Source organism: Nannospalax galili, unplaced genomic scaffold, assembly GCF_000622305.1.
Source record: "Nannospalax galili isolate Female #2095 unplaced genomic scaffold, S.galili_v1.0 scaffold1956, whole genome shotgun sequence".
Lineage (NCBI taxonomy): Eukaryota > Metazoa > Chordata > Mammalia > Rodentia > Spalacidae > Nannospalax > Nannospalax galili.
This window is the reverse complement of record NW_008337307.1, coordinates 56,449-80,248: the sequence shown is the minus strand read 5'-3', so window position 1 is coordinate 80,248 and position 23,800 is coordinate 56,449. Positions and strand designations below refer to the sequence as shown.

At 40.0% G+C, this 23,800-nt stretch overlaps 1 protein-coding gene across 1 annotated transcript in view; it reads right to left on the bottom strand.

Moving 5' to 3' along the window:
* Nucleotides 1-4,756, bottom strand: part of LOC103733616 (membrane-spanning 4-domains subfamily A member 6D) — a 10,300-nt gene extending 5,544 nt beyond the window's left edge. Inside the window, exons 1-3 of the mRNA XM_029563264.1 lie at nt 4,594-4,756; nt 3,410-3,573; nt 1,915-2,049 (exon numbers count right to left, since the gene is read on the bottom strand). Of these exons, the coding sequence (XP_029419124.1) occupies nt 1,915-2,049; nt 3,410-3,556 (282 nt within the window). The 5' untranslated portion in view covers nt 3,557-3,573; nt 4,594-4,756. The remainder of the gene's footprint in view (nt 1-1,914; nt 2,050-3,409; nt 3,574-4,593) is intronic.
* Between the last annotated feature and the right edge of the window lie 19,044 nt (nt 4,757-23,800).

The window sequence follows — 23,800 nt, the reverse complement described above, 5'->3', positions numbered from 1 at the left end:
CATGAGGGAACGATCTACAATGGAATAGAATGGAGAATGACTACATGATTTTTGCCCTTCCTTTCATTAACAGGGTTAGATCACTCTGATTTGCACATATAAACCCTGCTTACTTCCCTGAATCTCAATTGAACATGTTGAATTCTCTCCAATGTTCTGCCTTAGTGTGCTAGTGTCTTCATGAAAAGTTTGGCATCTACACACTGAAGGATGTTGCGTGCCGTTTTCGATATTAACAGACACGGAAGACAAGAAACAGGACTTTTAATTGGTGGCTCCAGAGAATAAGACAAATGTCAACACAAAGATGAGGCTGATGGCACGAAACCTTTAACACAACAAAACCTTTAATCAAACAAAATATTTTCTCCCATTCAGTAGAGTAAAGGAAGCTACGTAGCAGAAACATCTTTAGAAATGAAAAAAGGAGTGGTTTCTACTATCCAGACTTAAATAGACTATTCATATAATGCTGATTGATAGGGATTGAACCCAGAGCCTGTGCACGATCTACAAGCGATACATCATAGTTTCACATGCACACTCTTTTTATTGTCAGTATTTTTATTTTATGTGTATGAGTGTATTGCCTGCAGGTGTAGACGTGAACCCGTGTCATGCAATGCCCGAGGAAGGCAAAACTTGTAGAAGACGGTGTGAATACCCTGGAACAGGAGTTATGGGTGGATGTCAGCTGCCATGTGGGTGCTGGGAATCAAACCCAGGTGTTCTTGGCTGAGCCATCTCTCCAGCCCCACATGCACACTCTTAAGACATGAGTGATGCTTAGTGACATTCAAAGAGCAGTGTATGGAGAGGAGGGAAAGTGACGTGACTGCACTGCCCTAGAAAACACTGCCTCAACCTATGATCGGGCTAACTGAAATGATGTCGAAGGTGTGCACTTCACATGAGTGATGCTTAGTGACATTCAAAGAGCAGTGTATGGAGAGGAGGGAAGGTGAAGTGACTGCCCTAGAAAACACTGCCTCAACCTATGATCGGGCTAACTGAAATGGTGTTGAAGGTGTGCACTTTTCATGCAACCTGATAGAAGGCATGTCACCGCTGTTGTGCCGTGTTTCATTAAGGATTCGGGAAATATCAGACAAACTCAGATTTAGGAATATGTCACAAAAATCCTGGCTAGCACAACTCAGAAACTGTCAGACATCAAGGATGAGGGAAGCCTGAGAAGGTTTAGATGAGGAAGTCTGGAGGAAACTCGGGAGAACTAATAGCTGAAGGAATGCAGTATCTTTGAATGGACCGTGGACACAAGGACACTTCTGAAAAACGGGTGAAATCAAGCCTGAGTTGGCTGAAGAAGAAAACAGACCCAGTGGAGGAAAAGGCAGAGTTTGGGACACATCAAACAAACAAATGTAGGAAACGCTAAAAAATAGTCACTGAGATGTGGCAAGCAGATGGAAGGCACAGTGAAAGGAAACATTGTAGGTGAAACATCCTCATCAATCTACAGGAGAGCTGTTCTCTGAGAAAAGAACCCACACATGCTCTGACCCAGGGCACATAGCTGTCTCAGAGGAATTTCTAGTCTACCACTGAAGCAGAGACAGTTGCTCAGACAACCCCATGTGCTTCCAACAAAGCCAAATCCTAATGGTGAAAGTGCTCCTCCCTCCACCCTCTCACAGGGGGAGTGCGAGGTCTTCCACTGGTTGTCACATGAAATGTCTATTTGAACTAGATAAGAAAGCGCTTCTAAATGAAGAAACTACTGCCCCACTACACACTCAGACTTTGTATGACAACACGCACACAGGAGAACAAATTCTCCCATTGACCCTTTGCTCCCAGTAGACAGAAAGGCAACAAGATCCAAAGACTGTGCAGAGTAGGCATCTTCCTCCCCAGTCCTTCCCATCCTGCCCTCCACATAACTCTACTTACACACAAGGCTCCTAAAAAGGGGTAAGTGGACTTTAACAGGATGGAGTACACTGAAGTAAAATGTGGGGCCATGAAAGCAGACGCTAAAACGATCCCCAGACAGAACACCATGACACCACACATAATCTGGATCGTCTGTTGGGAGAAGAGAGGTTGAGGATTACAAACTATCAGTGAAAGATGGGGCTTTTCCCCTTCTGCCATTGTGCTCAGGCATTGTGACCTTCTACAATATTCCAGTGAGAATGCAAACTCTGTAAAAGATCTTGGGTGAGAGACAGGAAAATTCATTCTGGAGGGTATGCAGTGCTGCCACATCTTCAGCCCACTTTCAGACATTTCTGCCTCTTAAGCTTTGGACCAGTCCTGACCTCTGCTCCCAGCTCCTGGCACATGCTAAGCATTCTGAGTCCACGGTGAGCAAGGCTCCTGCTCCCTCTTATGGGAAGCTCCTCCCCATATCCCTCAGAGCCCACTGATCACAACAGAGTCAAGCTCTCTGGCCAGCTCCGTAGCTTCTTCCTAGTCTGAGGAGCCCAAGGCTCTATAGTAAGAAAGAAGTTTTGCCTTCCTAACATCTGCCTTCATCTCATGGACTCACAACTGTTTTAATAATGATTAACTGATTTTCTAAACCTTTTGTTGTATGAACCTCATAGGAACTCATGAGTTTTTATATCCAAAGCAAGGTAATCAGTTCTATCAGGTAGCACAGAGACCTGCATAGGTCATGTTAGTGCAGAGACAGCTTTGAAAACCACATCTCAGTCTTTCCACTCAGTCCTAGATAAGTTTGCTCTCATTGCCTCCTCTTGACTAACAGCTTCTTTAATAAGTCCTGGATGAGACCAGAGAGACAAACAAAAGATATAGATAGATGATAGATGATGATGATAGATGATAGATAGATAGATAGATAGATAGATAGATAGATAGATAGATAGATAGATGATAGATAGATAGATGATAGATAGATGATAGGTAGGTAGATAGATAGATAGATAGATGGATGATAAATGATAGATGAAATCTCTGTTCTCCAAAGAAGAAAAGGAAAGAGAAGAAGGTATGTTTTTTCTATAATTATCAGTAAGAGCAAAGATCCCTTTGGAAAATCAGTATGTACTATTAAGTACACAAATGGTGAATATCTGTATCTATATCTATCATCTGTCTATAATGTAATTATCACTATTTTCATAAAAGAAAATATTAGAAACTATTCTGTAAAAATGGGAAAACAGTAGCTATGACAACAAAAACTCAATGGCTCATCTTCAGAAGAAAGGAAAAATATTTATCATTTTGTGAAATGTAAGCATCTCTCCAATGGGCTTCTACTGTCTTCATCTGACAAAACCTAACACTGTTCACACACACACACACACACACACACACACACACACACACACAAAAGATCTCTAGTCCTAGGACACAATGTCTCCTCCCTCTGCCCTCCATGTCCTCCCCCCAGAATGTTCTGAGTTAGATTTACCGCCATCACTTTGACCTCTGCCTTTAAAGATTTCTTCAGGCTATCCTGACTCTGGTGGGTAGGTTGAGGTTTGCTTGCTTGGGGAAAAATGATTCCATTTGATGTAATCACCGTAACATCTTCATTGGTCATTATTTGTGATATCATGATGGGGCTTTGCACAGCTGGGAAAGAAAATAAACTCAGCTGTTTAAAAGAACTTTGTTCCCAGCTTACGACTCTCAAATCTGTAGATGAGTATTTGTACCAGAATGCAGTTTTGACCTGCTCTTTAAGGGAGACACTGGTAATACAGAGAAGTGAAAAACCACAAAAACCTTGGAATCAAGAGGACATTTTCCATAATATTTGACACAGTCTTCTGATTTTAGTTAATAAACGGATTACAAGAAGGAACAGCTTGACTCCTGAGAGGGTCAGGGGGTTCATAGACAAATGTAGCCATCTCCCTCTGCCAATGTGCCCTTGTCCAAGTGCATTGCTTTTCATTTGATGAATTTCACCCTCAAATTTCTCTTCCGGTCCTTCAGTCTTTTCCAATTCATGTTATATACTATACAAACCACATAACTTCATTGATTTTTTTGTCGACTAGTATTATTTTAGTATTAATGCTACATATTTCATCATGTTTTTTTTTCTTTTTTTTCTTTTGGTCTTTTTGAGACAGGGTCTCCCTGTAGCCCCAGCTGTCCTGGAGCTCACTATGCAGACCAGGCTGGCCCTGCTCATCATGTTTTAATAGACATTATCTGTCAGAGATTTTGGTTCTCATAACAATTCTTTGTTAGACAATGAGCAAAATTATAACCATTAAAGAAATAATACCTACTTTGTAAAATGACATAGAATCAATGCTAACTAAATATGAAAGTTTTCATTATTAGTCAGCCACCCAAACAAGATTAGGTCCTGGACCTAATGGATGGGTGGATCAGCTATCCATCCCTAAGTCTGGCACTGTTGCAGAATTTTCCAGATAATTATCCTTTTATTTTCCCACCTGCCAATGGCAGCCTGTGTCTGAGTTTATTCAGCCTAGGAGAGCAGGTACATGCAGTGATACGAGAAGTCGTGGTGTCAGAACCCAAGGTCAAGGCCAGGACCATCCTCTTGTCAATCTAAGGACGGAGCTGCCTGTGAAATTAGTTGCTGAAAAGAAAAACTTTTCCAGCATTGCTTACCTGAGTCTGTGGCCCTTCCTGTTAGTAACAGCTGAGCTGTCAGGAACCCCGGAGAGCTTTTAACTCTAGTTTTTTGGATTCCAGTCCTCGGTTCCTTTGCGGTCTCCTAACAGTCACCAACCCCTTCTTACTTCAGTGTTTACTGCTGCACAGGATGTGAAACTTACAGATTGTAGATGGGTGAAATGTGTTGTACTTCCTTCTTCATAAAATCCTAGTACTCAAATAACTCCCTAGTGGAAACAACAGTGCTGGGACAGTGCGGGTCCTGAGCCCCAGTGTCTGACAGCTCCGTGCAAACACAAGTCTATGTTCTCAAATCTCATTTTCTATGTGTTAAATGGAGAACAGCACTGACCCTGCATTGTTATAAAGATAGAAGAAAATGTTTTTAAAGGCTTGTCTTATTTCTAAAGAGCATTTACTAAAATGTCACATGACTAATAATATTGCTAGGAATAGCAATATTGATAAATAAAATGTTTCATAATCTATAATAAGCTAAATAATAAGAGTAATCACTATCTTATGACTTATAAGGAGTGTTCAATAACCTATAAATAATAATATTTTTAAATGAGCATAGAAAAATATTTTTGTTACTCTGTTACATATATACATTTATTTTTTCTTTTAACGATTCCTCAGCCCGTGGACAGGCTGCAAGCAGCCTTTGTTTCTTAACTTTTTGAAAAAATTTTATTATTGTTTTTATTTTATGTGTATGTGTGTATTGCCTGCATGTAGGTAAGTGTACCCATGTCATGCAATGCCCACGGAGGTCAGAAGAGGCTGTCAGATCCCCTGGGACTGGAGTTATGGACAGTTGTTAGCTGCCATGTTGGGTGCTGGGATTCTAACCTGGGTCTTCTGCAAAAACAGTCAGTGTTCTTAAGCACTGAGCCATCTCTCCAGCCCCTGCAAGCAGCCTTTTTTTTTTTTTTTTTTTTTTTGTCTTTTTGAGACAGGGTCTCCTTGTAGCCCCAGCTTTCCTGGAACTCACTATGTAGGCTGGGTTGGCCACAAACTCACAAATATCCGCCTGCCTCTGCCTCCCAAGTGCTGGGATTAAAGGCGTGCACCACCAAGGCAGCCTTTTAATAATCCTTGACTTACCGTTGTCTACTGTAGAATCTTCTTCGTTTATTTCATATAAGCTTAGACCTGTAGATTAATAGACCTTGCCCCCAGCAGTGGAGGTACACTGAGAAAAGGCTAGATGCCTCAAGGAAACTAGTGAGTCAGGAGGAGGAACAAGTGGGGAAGGAGCAACACCACCTGAATAGTTACAGGAAGGATTTAGGAAGACAAGGGTGGACCCTGTTTGGAAACCAACTTTGATGTAACTGTACAGGGGAACCAGACCCAGTTGCTGTAACTACATAGCCATACTCTGGAAATTTCCTCCTTTCCTAATAACCTGCCAGAGAGAACCTATGAGGCCAACATGAGCTGTCTCTGTCATGTAAGTCTGTGGTGGGCTCTGCATGTCTCACATGAACTCGTCTGCTAAAAAGAGAAGTTAAAAACCTAGCGTGGTGGCTTTAATCCTAGGACTCTGGAGGCAGAAGCAAGCAGATCTCTGTGAGATCAAGGCCAGCCTAGTCTCCAGGAAGTTGGTACTACAGGGAGACCCTGTCTCAAAAAGACCAAATGAGAGAGAGAGAGAGAGAGAGAGAGAGAGAGAGAGAGAGAGAGAGAGAGAGAGACGAGCTGGGTTTACATGGGGAGACTTTGTCGGAGAGGGGAGAGAGAGAGAGAGAGAGAGAGAGAGAGAGAGAGAGAGAGAGAGATAACAAAAACAAACAAACATGGAGTTAAAACATGTCATTTTGAAGGTTGGCTTTGTCTTGGGCCAGATTAGCTCAGATTAGACATTTCCCATAATATTTGACACAGTTCTGGTTTTAAGTAATAAATGAATTACAAGAAGGGAAAGCATGACTCCTGAAAGGCCCAAGTATTCATGGACAAATGTAGCCATCTCCCTTCAAATGCTCTAAACAAAAAGCTCCATCCTCTAGTCTCAGTTTCGTTCCATCCAACCTTTACATTCTTAGTTGTTTCCTGAATCTGAGGTCATCACCCTAACCAAAAGGCAAAAGACAAATATAATAATAACACAACATTGATTAGTCCTCCAAAATTTCTCATAAGAAAGTTCTAACATAGAAAACTCCTTGTTATAGGGGACTGTCTAGTGTACTACAGGATGTTTAATAGAGTCCCTGATACTTGTTCAGTCTTCATCCGAGTTGTGAGAAGAAGAAGTATTAGCAAGTATTACCAAATGTCTACCAGTGGAGGAAAAAAAAAATGCTCATTGGTCTAGGGGCAGGACTATTTTCTCACAAAAGGATGACTTCTACTTAACTGTAGGTATGGGAAAAAAATCACCATTATTTTTTATTTTTTATTTTAAAGTTCTTTATTGTTTTTTTTCATTTCTTTTACGGAAAATGGCAGTATTCTAAATACATTTCAAATTGAGTTTAGAGTTATTTTTCAGGAATCTGATATAATTTATAAATATGAAATAGCATAAAATGGTGCCTGGGATTCTCTGTATTACTTGTGTGCAGGTGACAAATGAATCATTAAGACCCTAAAATAAAAATTAAATTTTAAAGTAGCACATAAACAACAGAAGAAAGTGATAAATTTTTCATGTACAAAAGACAAGAAGGATTGAGCCAATCTGTATTCTTGGTAGTCTAATGCATTTATTGGCTAAGGGCATTTTTTTGTTCTCATTTTTTATTAGTTCTTTGAGAATTTTAGACAATGTATTTTGATCATAACTCTACCGCAAATCCTACAAGATCCACAGCCCCCTTCGTACACACATAACTTGTCCTCTTTTTGATTTTCTTTTAAATCCATTGAGTCCAGTTCATGTTGACCATATACTTTTGGATGTGTGCTCATTCACTGGAGCATGATAAACTGATCAGAGGGCAAACCCTTAAAAAAACTGACACCCACCCCCCTTCTCAGAAGCTATTAATTGCAATAGCTCCTCAGCTAACACGGAACACTATGCCTAACTGCTCTGTCCATGCTTGGATTTTGTCCGGCTTGAGCTTACATAAGTCTTGTGTGTGCTGTCGCAGCTGCTGTGATAGACATGTAACCACCCTGCCCTCTGGGAAACACCATTTTCCTATATTCATCCACCACCTCCGGCTCTTACAGTCTTTTTGTCCCCTCTTTTGAAATGATCCCTAAGCCTTTGTAGGAGGGGGTGTGATAGAGCTCTCCTATTTATGGCTGAGAGCTCTGTAGTCTGTTGTTCTCTGCACCCTCCATCAGTTGTGGGTCTCTGTGTTAGTAGCCATCTACTGCAAAAAGAAGCATCTCTAGTGAAGTTTGGGAGGTGAATATAGCAATCTACAAGTACAGCAGTAAGTCATTATGGGTCAGTTTAATGCTGTGTTCATTTAGCAGAATAGTAGTGATAGACCCTTCCCTGGGGCCTTTGATCTGTCTATCCATAGGTTCTTGTTTCTTATAATGGTGTCAGGTATCGGCTCCATTTTGTGGAGCAGGCCTTAAAGCCAAACAGAAGGTGGTTGGTTACTCCTGTGACATTCATGTCATGACTGCTAAGAATCTACCACACCACCCAGCTAGCTATACCACTCCTGAGCCAAAGGATTCTATATCTTACTACAGAGATACCTGTTCATCCATGTCCATTGTTGCTCTATTCAGTTTCCGGGAAATGGAAACAACCTAGATGTCCATCAGCTGATGAATGGATAATCAAAATGTGGTACAGTTACACAATGGAATATTATTCAGCTGTTAATAAACATGAATTATGAAATTTGCAGGTAAATAGATAAGTTGGAAACAATCATTGTGAGTGGAATTACCCAGACCCAGAAAGACAGGGCCACATGTTTTCTCTCATTTGTAGGTATTATCTGAATGTATAGATATATGCATTTCAATTGGACTATCCATAGAGGTGAGAAAATTAATAAAGGCTGGGGGGTCAAGAGAGAGGAGATAGAATGCAGGTGGTATAAATGGGAATGATGAAACAGGAAGGGTTAAATGGGGTGGGGAATGGGAGGACAGAGGAGTGGAAAGACTACAAAGAGGGAAACAAACTAAAACCTTTAGAAAAAGTCACGTAGAAACCTACTATTAAATGCCCTAAAATATATCATGTATACAAAGAATTTAACATGAAGTTAAATTATAAATTATGATGGGGCAACAGTGCCCCTACTAGTTGTCAGAGGCTAACAAATAAAAAGCCGAGTGCCAAGAATGGTTTACGCCTTTGGGAGTTATTGGTCAGTGAGGTCCTATTGATCCCCAGACACTACAGGCTACTGCGAATGCTCTTGGTTACCCTCCAACACTTGACAGGAAGACTCTACTGCTGAAGACACCACATGCTTGGCTTGAGCCACAGAACACGGAGAAACCAAGCTGTACAGATTTGGAAGCTTCACCCCTACTGAATAGTTTTCATGGTGCTAGAAGGTTATATGAATGCTACCTAGGAGAAAAACAATCATCCACTTTATCCAGCTGTGTACCCTGAAAGCTACAAAAATGACGTGCCTGGAGAGACATGCCCACTGGTGCACCAGTGGCATGAATGTCCTGGACACATTTCTCTTTCTAAGTCGAAACGATTTCTTGATTTTTGTCGTTTTAATTGTGTCTATAGTACATATAATTCAACATGTGGAGTGTATAGTCGGTGCTAATTGAAGTCTTATTGTTTGTTGTGTAGATAGTTCCTCTGAATTGAAACATTCTCTCCTTGAAGGTGTAAGGAGAGTTGAAGCTCAGTGTGGGGAAATGGGCTGGTAAATACTTCCATTATTCAGGCTAACCTAAAACCTGCCATAAAGCACAACATCAAATGACAAAACAGAGGACAACGTGCCGCACCAACGAAGAGGAGACACATAGCCAAATGGACCAATGAGGATCGGGCGGGGGCGGGGGGGGGTTATAAAAGAAAGCCCTAAGGACAAAATAAACAGGCTTCCTGGCGTCTTGCTGATGACTAGTATCTCCCGAGATCTGTGTGGTTGATCTCGCGCCTACTCCCCCCCCCACCCCAGACAGAGGTCTAGAGCCACAACAGACAGCAACAGTTCAGGAAAATAAGGAGACTTACAAGATGGGGAGTTCATGAAACTTATGAGACTCGGGAAGCTCAAAATGTACAATAGTCACAAGGCCCTCCCTCAATGTTATAAAAGCCATATACACTTGCTAGGAGAAAGCAGACTCCTGTTGAGCTCCCTCCATGTTGGTCAGGCAACTCCTGGGAGGCAGCCTTTGTGGGTTGTCACTCATGCTGCAGTGGGCTTTCTCATGATGCAGCTGCCTTTGAGTCGCCCATACTCCTGCAAGTAACCCCAATAAACTCATTAGTTCACTAAGATAGACCTGGGTGGAATCATTTCTTTGTTCTGTTGTGAGTGCTCTATCTATGATGAGTAAACATTTGTTCACACCTTCCTAGGAAAGTCACACCATGCTGCTGTTTAACGGATCTATGCCCATTGAGCAGTAACTCCACATTTCCTCCCTACCCACAGCTTCTGACAATTGATTCTATTTTGTCTTTCATGTAAGATCTGGGACTACTTGTGATGCTTTTTGTGATTGGAATATTTTCTTGTGTGTTGTGTGTGTGAATGTGCACGTGTGCCTGGCTCCTTTCACTTAGCACAGGGTCCTCAAGCTTCATTCATGTTGTAGCATATGACAAGAATGTTTTCTTTGTGAGACTATTACTTTACTGTTTTATGTATATACTCATCTTTCAGAAGACATTTGGATTACTTCCATCTCTTCCCTATTGTGAATAATGCTACAAAGAACACAAACCACAAATATCTTTCTAACATCACCTAAATCATAAACCAAACCATAGATCTCTGTGCTGGATAGTTTTAGTTGTCAACTTGACACACCTGGGTAGAGGGAGCCTCAATTGGAGAATTGCCTACATTGGACTGGACTCTGGCCATGTCTGTGGGATATTTTCTTGATTTTTGAGTGATGTGGGATGACCCAGCCCACTGTGGCGGTGCCAGCCCTGGGCAGGTTGCTCCGAATTGTATAAGAAAGCAGGCTGAGCATGGGCCAGGGCACATGAGGCCAACTTGCAGAGCTAGGTTACCTCCGGTAGGCCTTTGAATGTTATACCATCTCCCAGTTTTCTCTTGAGCTTTCTGCTTCCTGATCCAGCCACCATGTGAACTCTGCCATAAGTGACTGCCTCCACAGAGCTGTTCTGCCATCCTTCCCTACAGCAATGGACCAGATCTATTGAATTTGAAATTGTTAGCCCAAATAAATCCTTCCTTCCTTGATTTGCTTCTTTTGTGAATTTTGATCCCAGTGATGAGAAAAGTAAAAAATACACTCATATAGCCCCATAGCCACATATTAATAGTATGTTCCAATGTTTATCACTATATTATCTAATATAAAATTCCTACCAAAATGCTCACCATTCTCTGCAAGTTGTATATATTTATATGCAACTAAATTATACATAATTTGTTTAAAAAATCATATATCTTATATGTATTCATATATGTAAATAAATGTGATTGATTAATATATCTGGCTACCTACTTATTCTCATTTTAAAATATTTTGTTTATCATTTTATTTTATGTGTATGAGTGTATTGCCTGCATTTGTGTAAGTGCACCCATGTCGTGCAATGCCCACGGAGGTCAGAGGAGGGCATTGGATCCCCTGCAACGGGAGTTTTGGGCCGTTGTTAACCACCATGTGGATGCTGGGAATCAAACTCAGGTCCTCTGTAAGAGCAGCCAGTGATCTTAACTGCCGAGCCATCTCTCCAGCCCCATTATTCTCTTAACACTTCTATCTATCATCTATACTCTGAGATCCATTTTCACTTTTTTGTTTGATTTTATAACCTCATTATATTTTGTTTGAAGTTGTGGTCTCAATCAACTGTTTTGTAATAGGTTGCTTGCCCTGGAAATTTCTGCCCAAATTGAGATATTGAAATCCCAACTTGTAGTGTCCCAGGACCTTTGGGAGATATTTAGGGCATGAGAGTGGACCACTCATGAATGGTATCAGGGCCCAGACTCCAGAAAGTTCCCTCACTCCTCTCTGCTAAATAGATTAAAAGACAGTAGCCACCCATGGATTCAAAGTGAACTCTCACCTGACACAAGGATGTCCCAGTCTCCAAAATTGTGAAGAATAACTGTGTTAAGACACCCATTCTGTGGTAATTCTGTTTTATCCATCCACAGTAAAAAAAAAAAAAAAAGTGTTGTCTACTATCATTATTATAAATACTTACTTTCATATTTCCCAACAAGTTTCCAATGACTAGTTTTAGCATCCTTAAACTTTGTTAAGGTTCTCTAACTCCATCTACTTTTGTTAAATGTCTGTGTTATCTGTCACGTTAAAAGTAAAGTACAGCTTATGATTTCTTCCAACAGTTTCAGTGTTTCAGGTTTCACACTGAGGCCTTCAATCCATTTGGAGCTGACTTTTGTGAGTGTGATAGACATGGATCTAATTTCATGCATCTACAGGTAGAGATTCAGTTTCCCCAGAGCCTTTTGTTGAAGATACTGTCTTTCCTCCGATGTGTTTTCTTGGCATCTTTGTCAAATGTCAGGTGGCTGTGATTGTATGTACTCATGTTTGGTCCTCTATTTTGTTCCATTGATCTACATCTCTGTCTTTGTGCCAACGTCATGTTGTTTTTGCTACTATAGCTCTGTCATTTGAAATCTGGAAATCTGACAGGATAAATCCCATTGCTCTTTTTGCTTAGAATTACTTTGGCTATCCAGGGTCTTTTGTGGTTCCATGTGAATCTTATTAATGTATTCAAGGAGTGAGCAAGGAGCTTGTCAAAAGCATAAAACTGCTGTTATTTCTGTACTTATTATCTCAAATTAATATTTCAACAGATATGTCAAGATGATTCTCAGAAATAAAGCATTATAGAGCATAACAAATAACATACGTTTATATGAGACATTAATAGAGCACAATTTACCTGAGAATTGTAACAAGAAGAAAAAATAACTGATCTGATGGATTTTTTTTCTTACTGTAATTGTTAAATGCCTACACAGGCCAGAGTCACAGACTTGCTTCTAGATGCTATTTTTTCCCACTCATGAAAAGTCTGAACATTTTGCTTAGCTCTCAGTTTCCCGCAGTGTCTCTCTGTTCTTCTGGTCTCATTTCCCCATTCTTCTCAGAATAGGAGGAACTTCTCGCTTATGGATGAGACATTCTGTAAGTTTCATAAAACAGCTTATGCTGACTTCTAATCCTTCCTTCTCCAAATATGTTCAATGCTGGAGCAGGTGGTCAGATAATCCAGCAGCATTTCCTGTTGCCAATAGTAATTTATTCACAAGACATCAAGCACAAAACTAAAATTATTGCAAATTGTTGTATTTTTTTCTTCTTCACTTCAAACTTTTAGGACTTATTGACTTCTTTCCTTAAGATGGCATGTACAAAGTGGGAGGGGTGTACACAGGAGCAGTAGAGGAAATAAGTGGAGGAAAGGGAAAGGAGTTTTTCCTGTTGATTTTGAGGTTTCATTTCACAGAACTGCAAAGAGTTTATGTCATTCTATAATTCTGGCTCCCTCTCATCCTGGCAGTGTGCTTGGGAGAAAACACAATTCTAAGCTTTTCTCTCAAGAGGACAAGATGCATGGACCATGGGGTTTTGATGGAGGTCTGTCTTGTATCTCATATGACACAGAAAGATGACAAATTGCACAGTGTGGATGTCATGATGGAGACTTCCAAGAACAAAGTGAGCCTGACTGTTTCCGCACTGAGGAACCACACTACTACAACAATCAGGAGAAAGAGATGATCAGCTTGAGGGAACAAGCATCAAACTGGTTTGGCTGGGAAATTACACATCCAAGTCCAGAGAAGATACATCCCAGAAATGTGAGGAATCTCAGAATCTCTAGCTATGCTGTTCACTTAACATCTTCCTCTGTCTTGAAAGGGAAAAAATATGTTTCCTAACAGCCAAACCTTAACCAAAAAAAAAAATCAGAAGGCACAAAATACATTTTCAGAAAAGAACCCTAAAGAAATAGAGATCTGGTGGTCAGGGATGCCTGCTGGGTGAGCATGAGTGTGCAAGTATGAATCCTTGGTATCTACAAAAAAGCTTGGTGTGGCCATGTGTGCTTGTAACCACATATGACAAGGGGATCATTGGGTAGTCTGGCTGACAGCCTAGTTCTAGGCTCAGTGAGAGATCCGTTCCCAAAGGAATAAGGGAGAGAGTGATAGAACATGATGACCCAAGTCCTCCTCTGTCCTCTGCATGTACAAATGGGCACATACACGTGTATGTACACCACACGCATTCATACACAAAGAGAAAAGAAGTAGATTGTTTTAGTATGTTATGTTTTTGCATTGCTGTGAAAAAACACTGACCAATACCAACTTGGGGAGGAAAAAATTTATTTAGTTCACATCTCCCAGGTCACAATTCATCACTGAGAGATTCCAAGGTAGGAACTCAGGGCAAGAACCTGGAGGCAGGAGCCAAAGCACGGGCCATGGAAGAACACTGATTACTGTCTTAGGTCCCTGGCCCATTTACTAGAGCAACATTTACTAGAGCAGTCGCTCCAACGGGGAACCCAGTGTTCAAGGGGGCAGATAAGATTTAATCCACCGCAACAGGAAAGTGTTCTTGGGTTACATATGCACTAAGTATACATAGGTACACTATGTATATATACACATGCTATATGCTAGCTATATATACATATACATATATAATTCACACACATATATGCATATCCTGCTTATGTGTGTTTGTATATGCATTATGATTTCAATCACTTTCATTTTTTGTGTTTCACTGTATTTTTAAAGTCTAATGTGACGTTATGAGACACACATAGAAAATAAAATGGTTACTACGATCAAGCTAATTAAAATACCTGTCACCTGAAATATTTAGCTTTTTCTGAGTTTACGTGTCTGTGTATGATCATGAACAGCTAAAATCTACTTACTCAGCAAAGTCCCCAAATCCGTGCAAAGACATGATATCTGAGGACATTTATCTCTTTGTGGTATTTGCATAGAATTTACATGCATTGATCACCTTTCCTCATTTCCTACACTGTTAGATTCTATTTCAGAAAGATCGTGTCTGTGCCTGTTTCTTGAAGTGTTTTTACCTAGTATTTTAGGCTTTATATGAAGGTCTTCATTCTATTTTTGATCGGTTTTTGGTGAAGGATAAGAGATGTGGATCTAAGCTCATTTTTCTGCAGGTGGATAGCATTTTCCCAGTATCATTTGTTTAAAAGGTTGGACTTTTGCCCATTGTATGCTTTTGGCACCTTTGTCCAAAATTAGAAGGCTCTAGCTGTGTTTGTTTCTGAGGGCTCTACTTTTAACATTGGTCTACCTGCATGTTTCTGCATTACTTCCATGCTATCTCTGTCACTGTGGCTTAATGTGACTATACTACATGGTGTCAGTTGAGTCTTTTCAAGTATCTGAACAGGAAAATTATAGACTCTGACCTGGGAAAACAAATTAGAAGCAGAGAAAATACATTTTGGAGGGAGGGAGGGAGAGAGAGAGGAAGAGAGAGAGAGAGAGAGAGAGAGAGAGAGAGAGAGAGAGAGAACCAAAGATTTCTATAATATAAGCTCCCATATAGGCCCAACCAGACACATGGAGCACGCTAGGCTCTGACTTGTATTGTGTAGGTCTCTGAGAGAAACACTCACTATTCGATTAAGAAGTCACAGGAGCATGTCAATCTGATTAGGCCAATTGCAAAACACTAGTAAAGAATCGCTCTTAGAACTTGCCAAGAGAGCTTGAATTCTAAATTTATATTTTAAGTTTCAGTATTATTATCTCAAACAAGACAATAAAATAATCTGGACAATCTATCATAAGTTTGGAAGACAGAGCTTTGTCCATACATGTATAAATCACTTGACTTCAAAGTATATTTATTCAACAAACACCTCAATGTTGAATATCTACCACACAGTGGGCCCTACAAGGAATATAGACTGAGTATCATCAGTATACTAGTATTAGACTGAGTTATCCGTGGCCTCATAGAGCTGGCATTTTATTTGTTTTCTAGGCTTATTCTTCAAAAGGCAATTTTGACACTTTCAAAACAAAAAGTTACGTAGTCCCTAAACTTCAGTTTCTTTCCTTCTGAATGACCTTTTCACTATAAATTTCACCCCCACTGATCCATAAACTTGAGAAATATAGTATGTATTTAATTCCGCAGTTTTCAGTTACGTATTACCCAGAGATGCAGTACAGTAATACCAAGGAGACACCAAACCTAAAAGAATGCATACTGTATGGTTCTATTTATCAAAATATCGAAACCAGGGGCTGGAGGGATGTCTCAGCAGTTAAGAGCACTGGCTGCTCTTGCAGGGGATCTGGCTTCCATTCCCAGCACCCACAATTGAGGTCTGTCCTCAACTCCAGTTCTAGAGGATCTGATGCCCTTTTCTGGCCTCTGCAGGCGCCAGGCACACTTACATTCGGTCAAAACATTCATACAAATAAAATAAAAATGGATAAAATAAAAAAATACCAAAACCAGTGCAAACTAGTCACAAATATTTTATGTTGAGACACAAATTATCCTTGGGGGTTAGTGGCTAAGAAGGGGAAGAAAGGCTGTGACCTATGATGGGAAGATTCAGCCAGAGGCATTCAAATGCAGAAGTGAAAAAGCTTCATTTTATGTAAGAGCCAAGAGAGGCCACTTGAGAGTCAGGAAGTTGATTTCTGCAGATTTCCCATCCCATCACTGTGTCATACGTTTCTGCCCCTCCTGTAGCTAGCTGTGTGGCCCTCTGTCCTTATCATCACACGTGAGGGGAGGGGAGACTGTGTGACCTTAGCTCCTTTTCATGCTTCCCCACACATCATAGATATCTGAATATCTTATCTTAAATCTCTACCTGGGATGTGCATTCTACTACATAAGGAAACCAAGTTAGCTTGTGGGTAGGGTCTCTTCTCTAGGTCATGGAATGTACCCAACCTGTTTTGGACAGAAGGGGGCTGAGGTGAGAAAGCATCAAAGTGGTTTTTATACCTTTCAGAAACTTGATTGCCACAACCACAGTATAACTGCCAAGAGTGTTCTTTCTCCAAACCTGTGCCTTCCGTCTTAAACTCCTCTGCCTTGTCCCATCTTCGGGGTGTTGCCTGCCTTTTGGTTTTTGACCAAGAGAATAGAGGTATGTTTGTGTTGACTGTGAGAAAATTAACTGAATTGTACACCAAAGACTTACGCACTTTACATGCTCTTCCAAATACAATAACACTAAGTCCCCATATCAGGCTCTGCTTTTAGAGAACACAGGATATCCAATTAAAACAACAACCAAGCTTAATAAAAAGGTTTCCCTCATATCTCTGCAAAGAGATATCTGAGGACATTTATCTCCTTGTAGTACTTGCACAGAATTTTCAATGCATTGATCACATTTCCTTACTGTGAACACAGGGATAAACACCTTATTCTACCATGCAACTTTTTATTCTTAGTTCAAAAAGAAAGAATCTTTCTCTTCCAGCTGAAGAAGCAGCAGACAACCTGAAACCCTGCACCTCTTACAACCCTGCATCTCTTGCAGCCCTGTACCTCTTACAACCCTGCACCTCTTGCAACCCTGCACCTCTTACAACCCTGCACCTCTTACAACCCTGCACCTCTTGCAACCCTGCACCTCTTGGATCCAGAGTCACCACATTCTGCTCAACCCATTTGTTGATGAGCATGAGTTTCTGTTAATGGATTTTAGGATACAGAATCCTTTAAGTTTTTAGTGTTCAAAGGAAACAAGAGCTTGAATCCCATCCCATACTTGTTAACTCTCTTGCATACAGTTCTACTTAATTTTAAGCCAGTTAGAACACGACTACATTTAGAGGTTACCTAAACCTCACCCTTCCAAATCCTAAATTAAGCCTACATCTTTCACTTTGAGATTAGACACCTTGAGGTCTTCCATGATGGTGTGGGGCAATATCTATCTATGCTACCATTTATCTATGTATCCATTTATCACATTTTATATTATTGAGTCTATCATCTTTCCATCATATTTTATACTGTTAAATCTATCCATCCATCCATTTAATTTTGTTTTTGAATGCATGCATGTGTGTATATGTATATATATATAATCTATTACATTTTATGCTATTGAATCTATCCACTCAACTATTGAATTTTATGCTGTTGCATCTATCATCTATCTACCCATCTATGCATAATTTATCTATCATCTATTTTCTATCATCTATTATTTATCATCTATCATATCTCTATCATCTCTCATCTATCTACTATCTATCATCTATCTATCATCTATCTGTCATCTATCTATCATATATCTTGGTAGCACTTATACATGTGAATCTATCCATCCATCCATCCATCTTTCAAATTCTATGTTGTCGAATCTCTCTATTATTTATCTATATTGATAGTATTTTCTTTTGCTGAATCTCTCTCTCATCTATCTACCTATTTGTCAATCAGTCTACACATGTACAACGTACATGACACAAATATACATGCATAAATGCTGAGTTATTTGAAAGTGTGGCGATGAGAATAATTTAGCTGACAAAAAAATCCCAGGATTCACCATCCTCATGCTTAAAAAAAATTCTGAAAACAAAGACTAAAAAGTACATTTTGGTGTAAATAACTACAAGCTATATTTCGTGTTCAGGGAAAGGAAATATTAGACCAGAAAGCCACATTCCCTGGACTGAGATGCATCATGCCCTGTTTTTCAGAGAAGTGGTGTCTTGGTTAAGCCAAGCAGTCTTACTCCTAGGACTGTGCTAACTCAACATTGTACCTCTTAGGGTTTGGAGTCTTGGCTCAGAGGAGTCATGCCCCTGAGTATCAAAATGTGTGTGCTGCCCACTCCATCTTGAGAGGTGGAGAAAGCTTTAACTGAGTCAAGGAGTTGGTCCTCTTAAGGACCTGAGCTCATAAAATTTTTCATCTTATAGAAAGCTGGAGTTTTGGCTGAGTTGTACAACACTTCTCTGTGGACCAGACTTCCAGGGCTCCCTGCCTTGCTGGCACTAGAATAGCCTCTTAGATTGTGTGATACAGTGGTGTCCTGTCTCCCAAGTGTTTGGAACTGTCATAAAACCACCTCCTGCTTCCCTAGCCTTGCTCACATCTTTGTCTCACTCATCTCAAAACTTTGATGCAACAGCACAGCACTTGTCCTCTTAGAGCCTGGGCCACTGCCATGTCCAACAATACCAGGGTCAAGGGTCACCAATGAACGGTGTTTCAACCTCTGTAGCCCAATTTGGTGCTATGCCCTATTGGCTCCAGAATCTAAATTACAATTGCATCAATTTCCCTGTGGTCCATGCCTCTTCTTTGATAGTTGTACTGACATTTGATATTTTACCCAATGCTAGAGTTATAGCAACACTGTTCTCCTGACACCCAACCTTCTTATCTTTGCAGAGTTTTACACTCTGTGTGCAATCTGTATCCACCATGCCCTATAGAAAGAATGAAGCCCCAGTTCCAGGTTAAAACAGTCTAATGAGATTTTGACCTGGCTCCCTGGCTCCACAGTCACTCTAGCAATCAGTGCTTTGGATTCCAGCAATAATATGGCTGCCTGTGTCTGTTGTTCAATCTAAAACCAAGGATCCTTTGAACTAGTCTCACCATTGTGGAAAAAAAATCAACAGCAATAGTATCACAAAATATTTAATACTGAACACCCAGTTATCAGTGTCCCATAGTTGCTGTTAGTAACTCTCGCAGTTTAGACCACAGAGACTTCACTTATTGCTGACAGTATCACAGTTGAAGAAAACACAAAGAGCCTGCAACTCTGTATCAGCTGGAAACAAAGCCGCTACATTCTGCACAGCCCATCCGCAGGTGAATGTCCTTCTATATAGAAGCTTGGATGAGATAAGAACTTGATTAGATGTGCAGTTCTCCCTCCATGCCATCAGTCTCCTCCACTTGGATGTCTCTTGTTCATTCTGTAGGTCTCCTTTCAGTGCCCCAATCTCCATGAAGCTCCTGTCCATGCTAATGTCGGGGCCACTGACCCTCCTATGAGCTTTCAGGATGTTCGGCTTCACCTTGCAGAGAACTCATTATCCAAGATTTTAATGACCTGTTTATTTGTTGCTTGTCAGAATTTCTCAGGATCCTATGAGCTCCCTTGTGGCAGAGTTTGTGGGTCATTTTTCAGCATTTTGTCTGTGGCATGTAGAACATTGCTTAAGAGTCCTTCTTTCCGAGTATTGCTTTCTGTTTGCTACATATTATTTTGATAAATAATAGTAAATAAAATATCTGCTCTGTGCAGAATTTGGTGTATAAATATGTATATATACATATATATGTATATAGGTATGATGAGGGTTAAGTACCTACTCTAACAGACTTGGTCTGCTCCTGATATGGATTGTGGCCTGGAGTAGGTCTGAAATCATGTTTGTCAACATTCGTGAGACACCCAGATGGTAAATTGAAGCTGCTGATAAGGCTGTTTATCAATGGAAGACATTTTAGAGATTCTTAGCAGTGTGGAGATCATAAAGGAGCTTGGAGGAAATTGCTCCCAATGTGCTCTTTCTCTGATGAGATTAAAGCACCCCAGAGACAGTAAATAATCAGAAATTTATAGCTTAATAAAAGAGCTAGGACAGGGGCTGGAGAGATGGCTCAGTGGTTAAGAGCACTGGCTGCTCTTGCCTGACCAGGGTTTAATTCCCAGTACCCACATGGCAGGTAATAACCATCTGTAACACCAGTTCTGGGGGAATTTGCCGCCCTCTTTTGACCCCTGCTGTATTTATTACTAGTCTCATGCATGACACAGACATTGTAGCAAAACTGTCAGATCTCCCCCAAAATGTAAGAACTGTCCCTCTATAAATATTCTTTGCAATTTTTGTTTACTTGATGCTTGAAGAATGAGATATTGAGGCCTGACTAATCAACTAAAAGCAAGAGAAGCTAAGGTTAGGCTTTCACTCAATTACAGTAAGATCAAACTTATATTTCCCAAGTTCTTGGGCTGAAGGTACTTCTGAAAGACAAGGCAGAAGCATCTTTGCAAAAGGTGAATATACTAAGGTGTGCATTGGCGTGAACACAAACCATCACTTGAGTCACCTTCACAGAACTTTCCCCTTTGATATCATGGGAGGGAAGTAACAGTCTGAGTAAATCTGCTTAAATCCTTCCTAACTATCGTAATATATGGACTGTGAGGAGATGCATCTTCAGGAAGGGAGACACTGCGCAAATTAGCTCAAGGAGTACAGAGGATCCAACTGCTGATTTAAAAAAAATGAAGCCCAAAATATTTGTGGCCACATAAATAAAAATACGAAGGTTCTAAATAAGGCTAAGAAAACAGAAATACATGAGCTTCCCTTACCAAGAAAGTCTAATTGCCTTTATAGCTTATGTGAGCTACATGACTGACTCTAACAGAGGTGAGGACTTTAGTCCAGAATTTTCCCTTAAGCAGGAATTTGGCATTGATTGCTTACATCTCTGCTGCCAGGATCTCATCCTTAACTGCATTTTATTTCAGCAATGTTTCTGTTGCCATGACAACCAGGCAAGGAACAGAAACAGGCCAGGTTGGGGGCCTTCCCTGGTGCAGAGCTTCTAGAGAAGCCTGATGGTGTACACTCACATCCATGGCAAGGACTCAGGAGTGTGGGTTTTTTTGTTTTGTTTTGTTTTTTGTTTTTTAATCTTCATTGCACTCAATTTTAATAGGATTGCTACTATGTATTATTATTTTTTGAAAGATTTGACATCATTTTTAAAATTTGGTACCATTCCTCTGTTCTTTCTGGGTAAGGAGGAAAGGTATATACCAACTTCAGTACTTCTTTTCAGCCATATGATTGATTCAAAATACCTAGCTGAGTTACCAGTAAGTTTTAATGTGTAATTAAAATTTGTTTTTATAATATTTTATTATTTCTATTTTATGTGTATGAGTATATTGCCTGCAGGTAGGTAGGTGCACCCGTGTCGTGGAATGTCCACAGAGGACAGAAGAGGCCATTGGATCCCCAGGAACTGGATTTATGGACAGTTGTTAGCTGCCATGTGGGTGCTGGGATTCGAACCCAGGTCTTCTGCAAGAACAACCAGTGTTCTTAACCGATGAGCCATTTCTCCAGCCCCTTAAAACTTGTTTTAAGTAAGTAACTGTTTAAAGCTTTTAACAAATTTTTCCTCTTATGACTAGTTTAGGATTTCAGAATCCTTGTCTATTGCAGCAGACACAAGACCTATAAAGGATGGGTGTGTATTTTATTTTAGTTTTGGTAACAAATGGGGAAGGGTTTGATCAAATATGCAATCTATCAAGGTATAAAGGAGTTTGCTCTCTTATTTTCAAAAAGTCAAGAATATGAGTCCTATTTAGAAGAATCTGGCTTTCAAAAATTGTAGATGAGCAACTGATTCAAAATAGAGCTCATCAGGTCTGACTGGGTATTGTACTAAGGTAGTTGCTGAAAGAATCTCAGTGCAGATGCTGAGAATTCTGGAGAAGAGATGTCAAACAGGGTTAGACAAACAATCCTGGGGAGTTCAGATCCACCCCATAACAATGACACCATGTATCAAAAGGACAAAGAAAAGTTTGACTGGTAAATTAAAATGGCTGCTACAACTATAGTCAAAATAATAGTTTTAAATAAAAGGCATTCACAGTAGGATGTCTGCCACAAGTCCTTAAGACAGCAAAAGTTCAGCAATTATTTCCTTGGCTAAAAGTTGCATTTGGAAAGGGTAAACATCAAACTCAGTAGCATGGTCCCTTTCCAAGGTGACCTTTCTAAATCTACGTCCTTAGCACCTTTAACTAGCTGTGACCATTAAAATATACCTCATGTTATAATGCCACCTAACCCTTCAGTTTCCTGATTAATTTACTTCTTATAATAAAGCTGTTTAACTGAACTGGGAGAATAGAAAATTCAGACAGAATCTATAGCACAGAGGGAAATGTGTAAAAGACTCGGGGCATTAGTGGCCAGCAGCACTTAAACAAAGATGAAGGTGAGCACTTGCAACAGAGTGTGGTAGGAGATGACAGACAAGACTCTCCAGATAACATGTTACAGACTTTGAAATTTCTGCTAGGAAGCCTGGTCCACAGAGCGGTGTCATACAACTCAGCCAAAACTCCAGCTTCCCATAAGATGAAAACTTTGTGAGCTCAGACCCTTGAGAGGACCAACTCCTTGATTCAGTTAAAGCTTTCTCCACCTCCCAAGATGTCATGGCACCACATTCATTTAGATACTCAGAGACATGACTCCTCTGAGCCAAGACTCCAACCCTACAATGTTAAATTAGCACAGTCCTGGGAGTAAGACTGCTTGGCTTAACCAAGACACCACTTCTCTGAGAAACAGGGCACAATGCATCTCAGTCCAGGAAGTGTGGCTTTCTGGTCTAATATTTCCTTTCCCTGAACACAAAATATAGCTTGTATTTTTTAGTCTTTGTTTTCAGACTCTTTTTTTTTTTAGGCATAGGGATGGTGAATACTGGGATTTTCTTGTCAGCTAAATTATTCTCATCGCCGCCACACTTTCAAATAACTCAGCATTTATGCATGTATATTTGTGTCATGTATGTTGTACATGTGTAGATTGATTGATAAATAGGTAGATAGATGAGAGAGAGATTCAGCAATAGAAAATACTATCAATATAGATAAATAATAGAGAGATTCGACAACATAGAATTTGAAAGACGGATGGATGGATAGATTCACGTGTTTAAGTGCTACCAAGATCGATAGATGGTTGATAGATGATAGATAGATAGATGATAGATAGATGATAGATAGATAGATAGATAGATAGATGATAGATGATAGATAGATAATAGATGATAAATAGATGATAGATGATAGACAGATGATAGATGAGAGATGATAGATGATAGATTATAAATAGATGATAAATAATAGATGATAGATAGAAGATAGATAGACGATAGATAAATTATGCATAGATGGGTAGATAGATCATAGATGCAATAGCATAAAATTCAATAGTTGAGTGGATAGGTTCAAAAGTATAAAATGTAATAG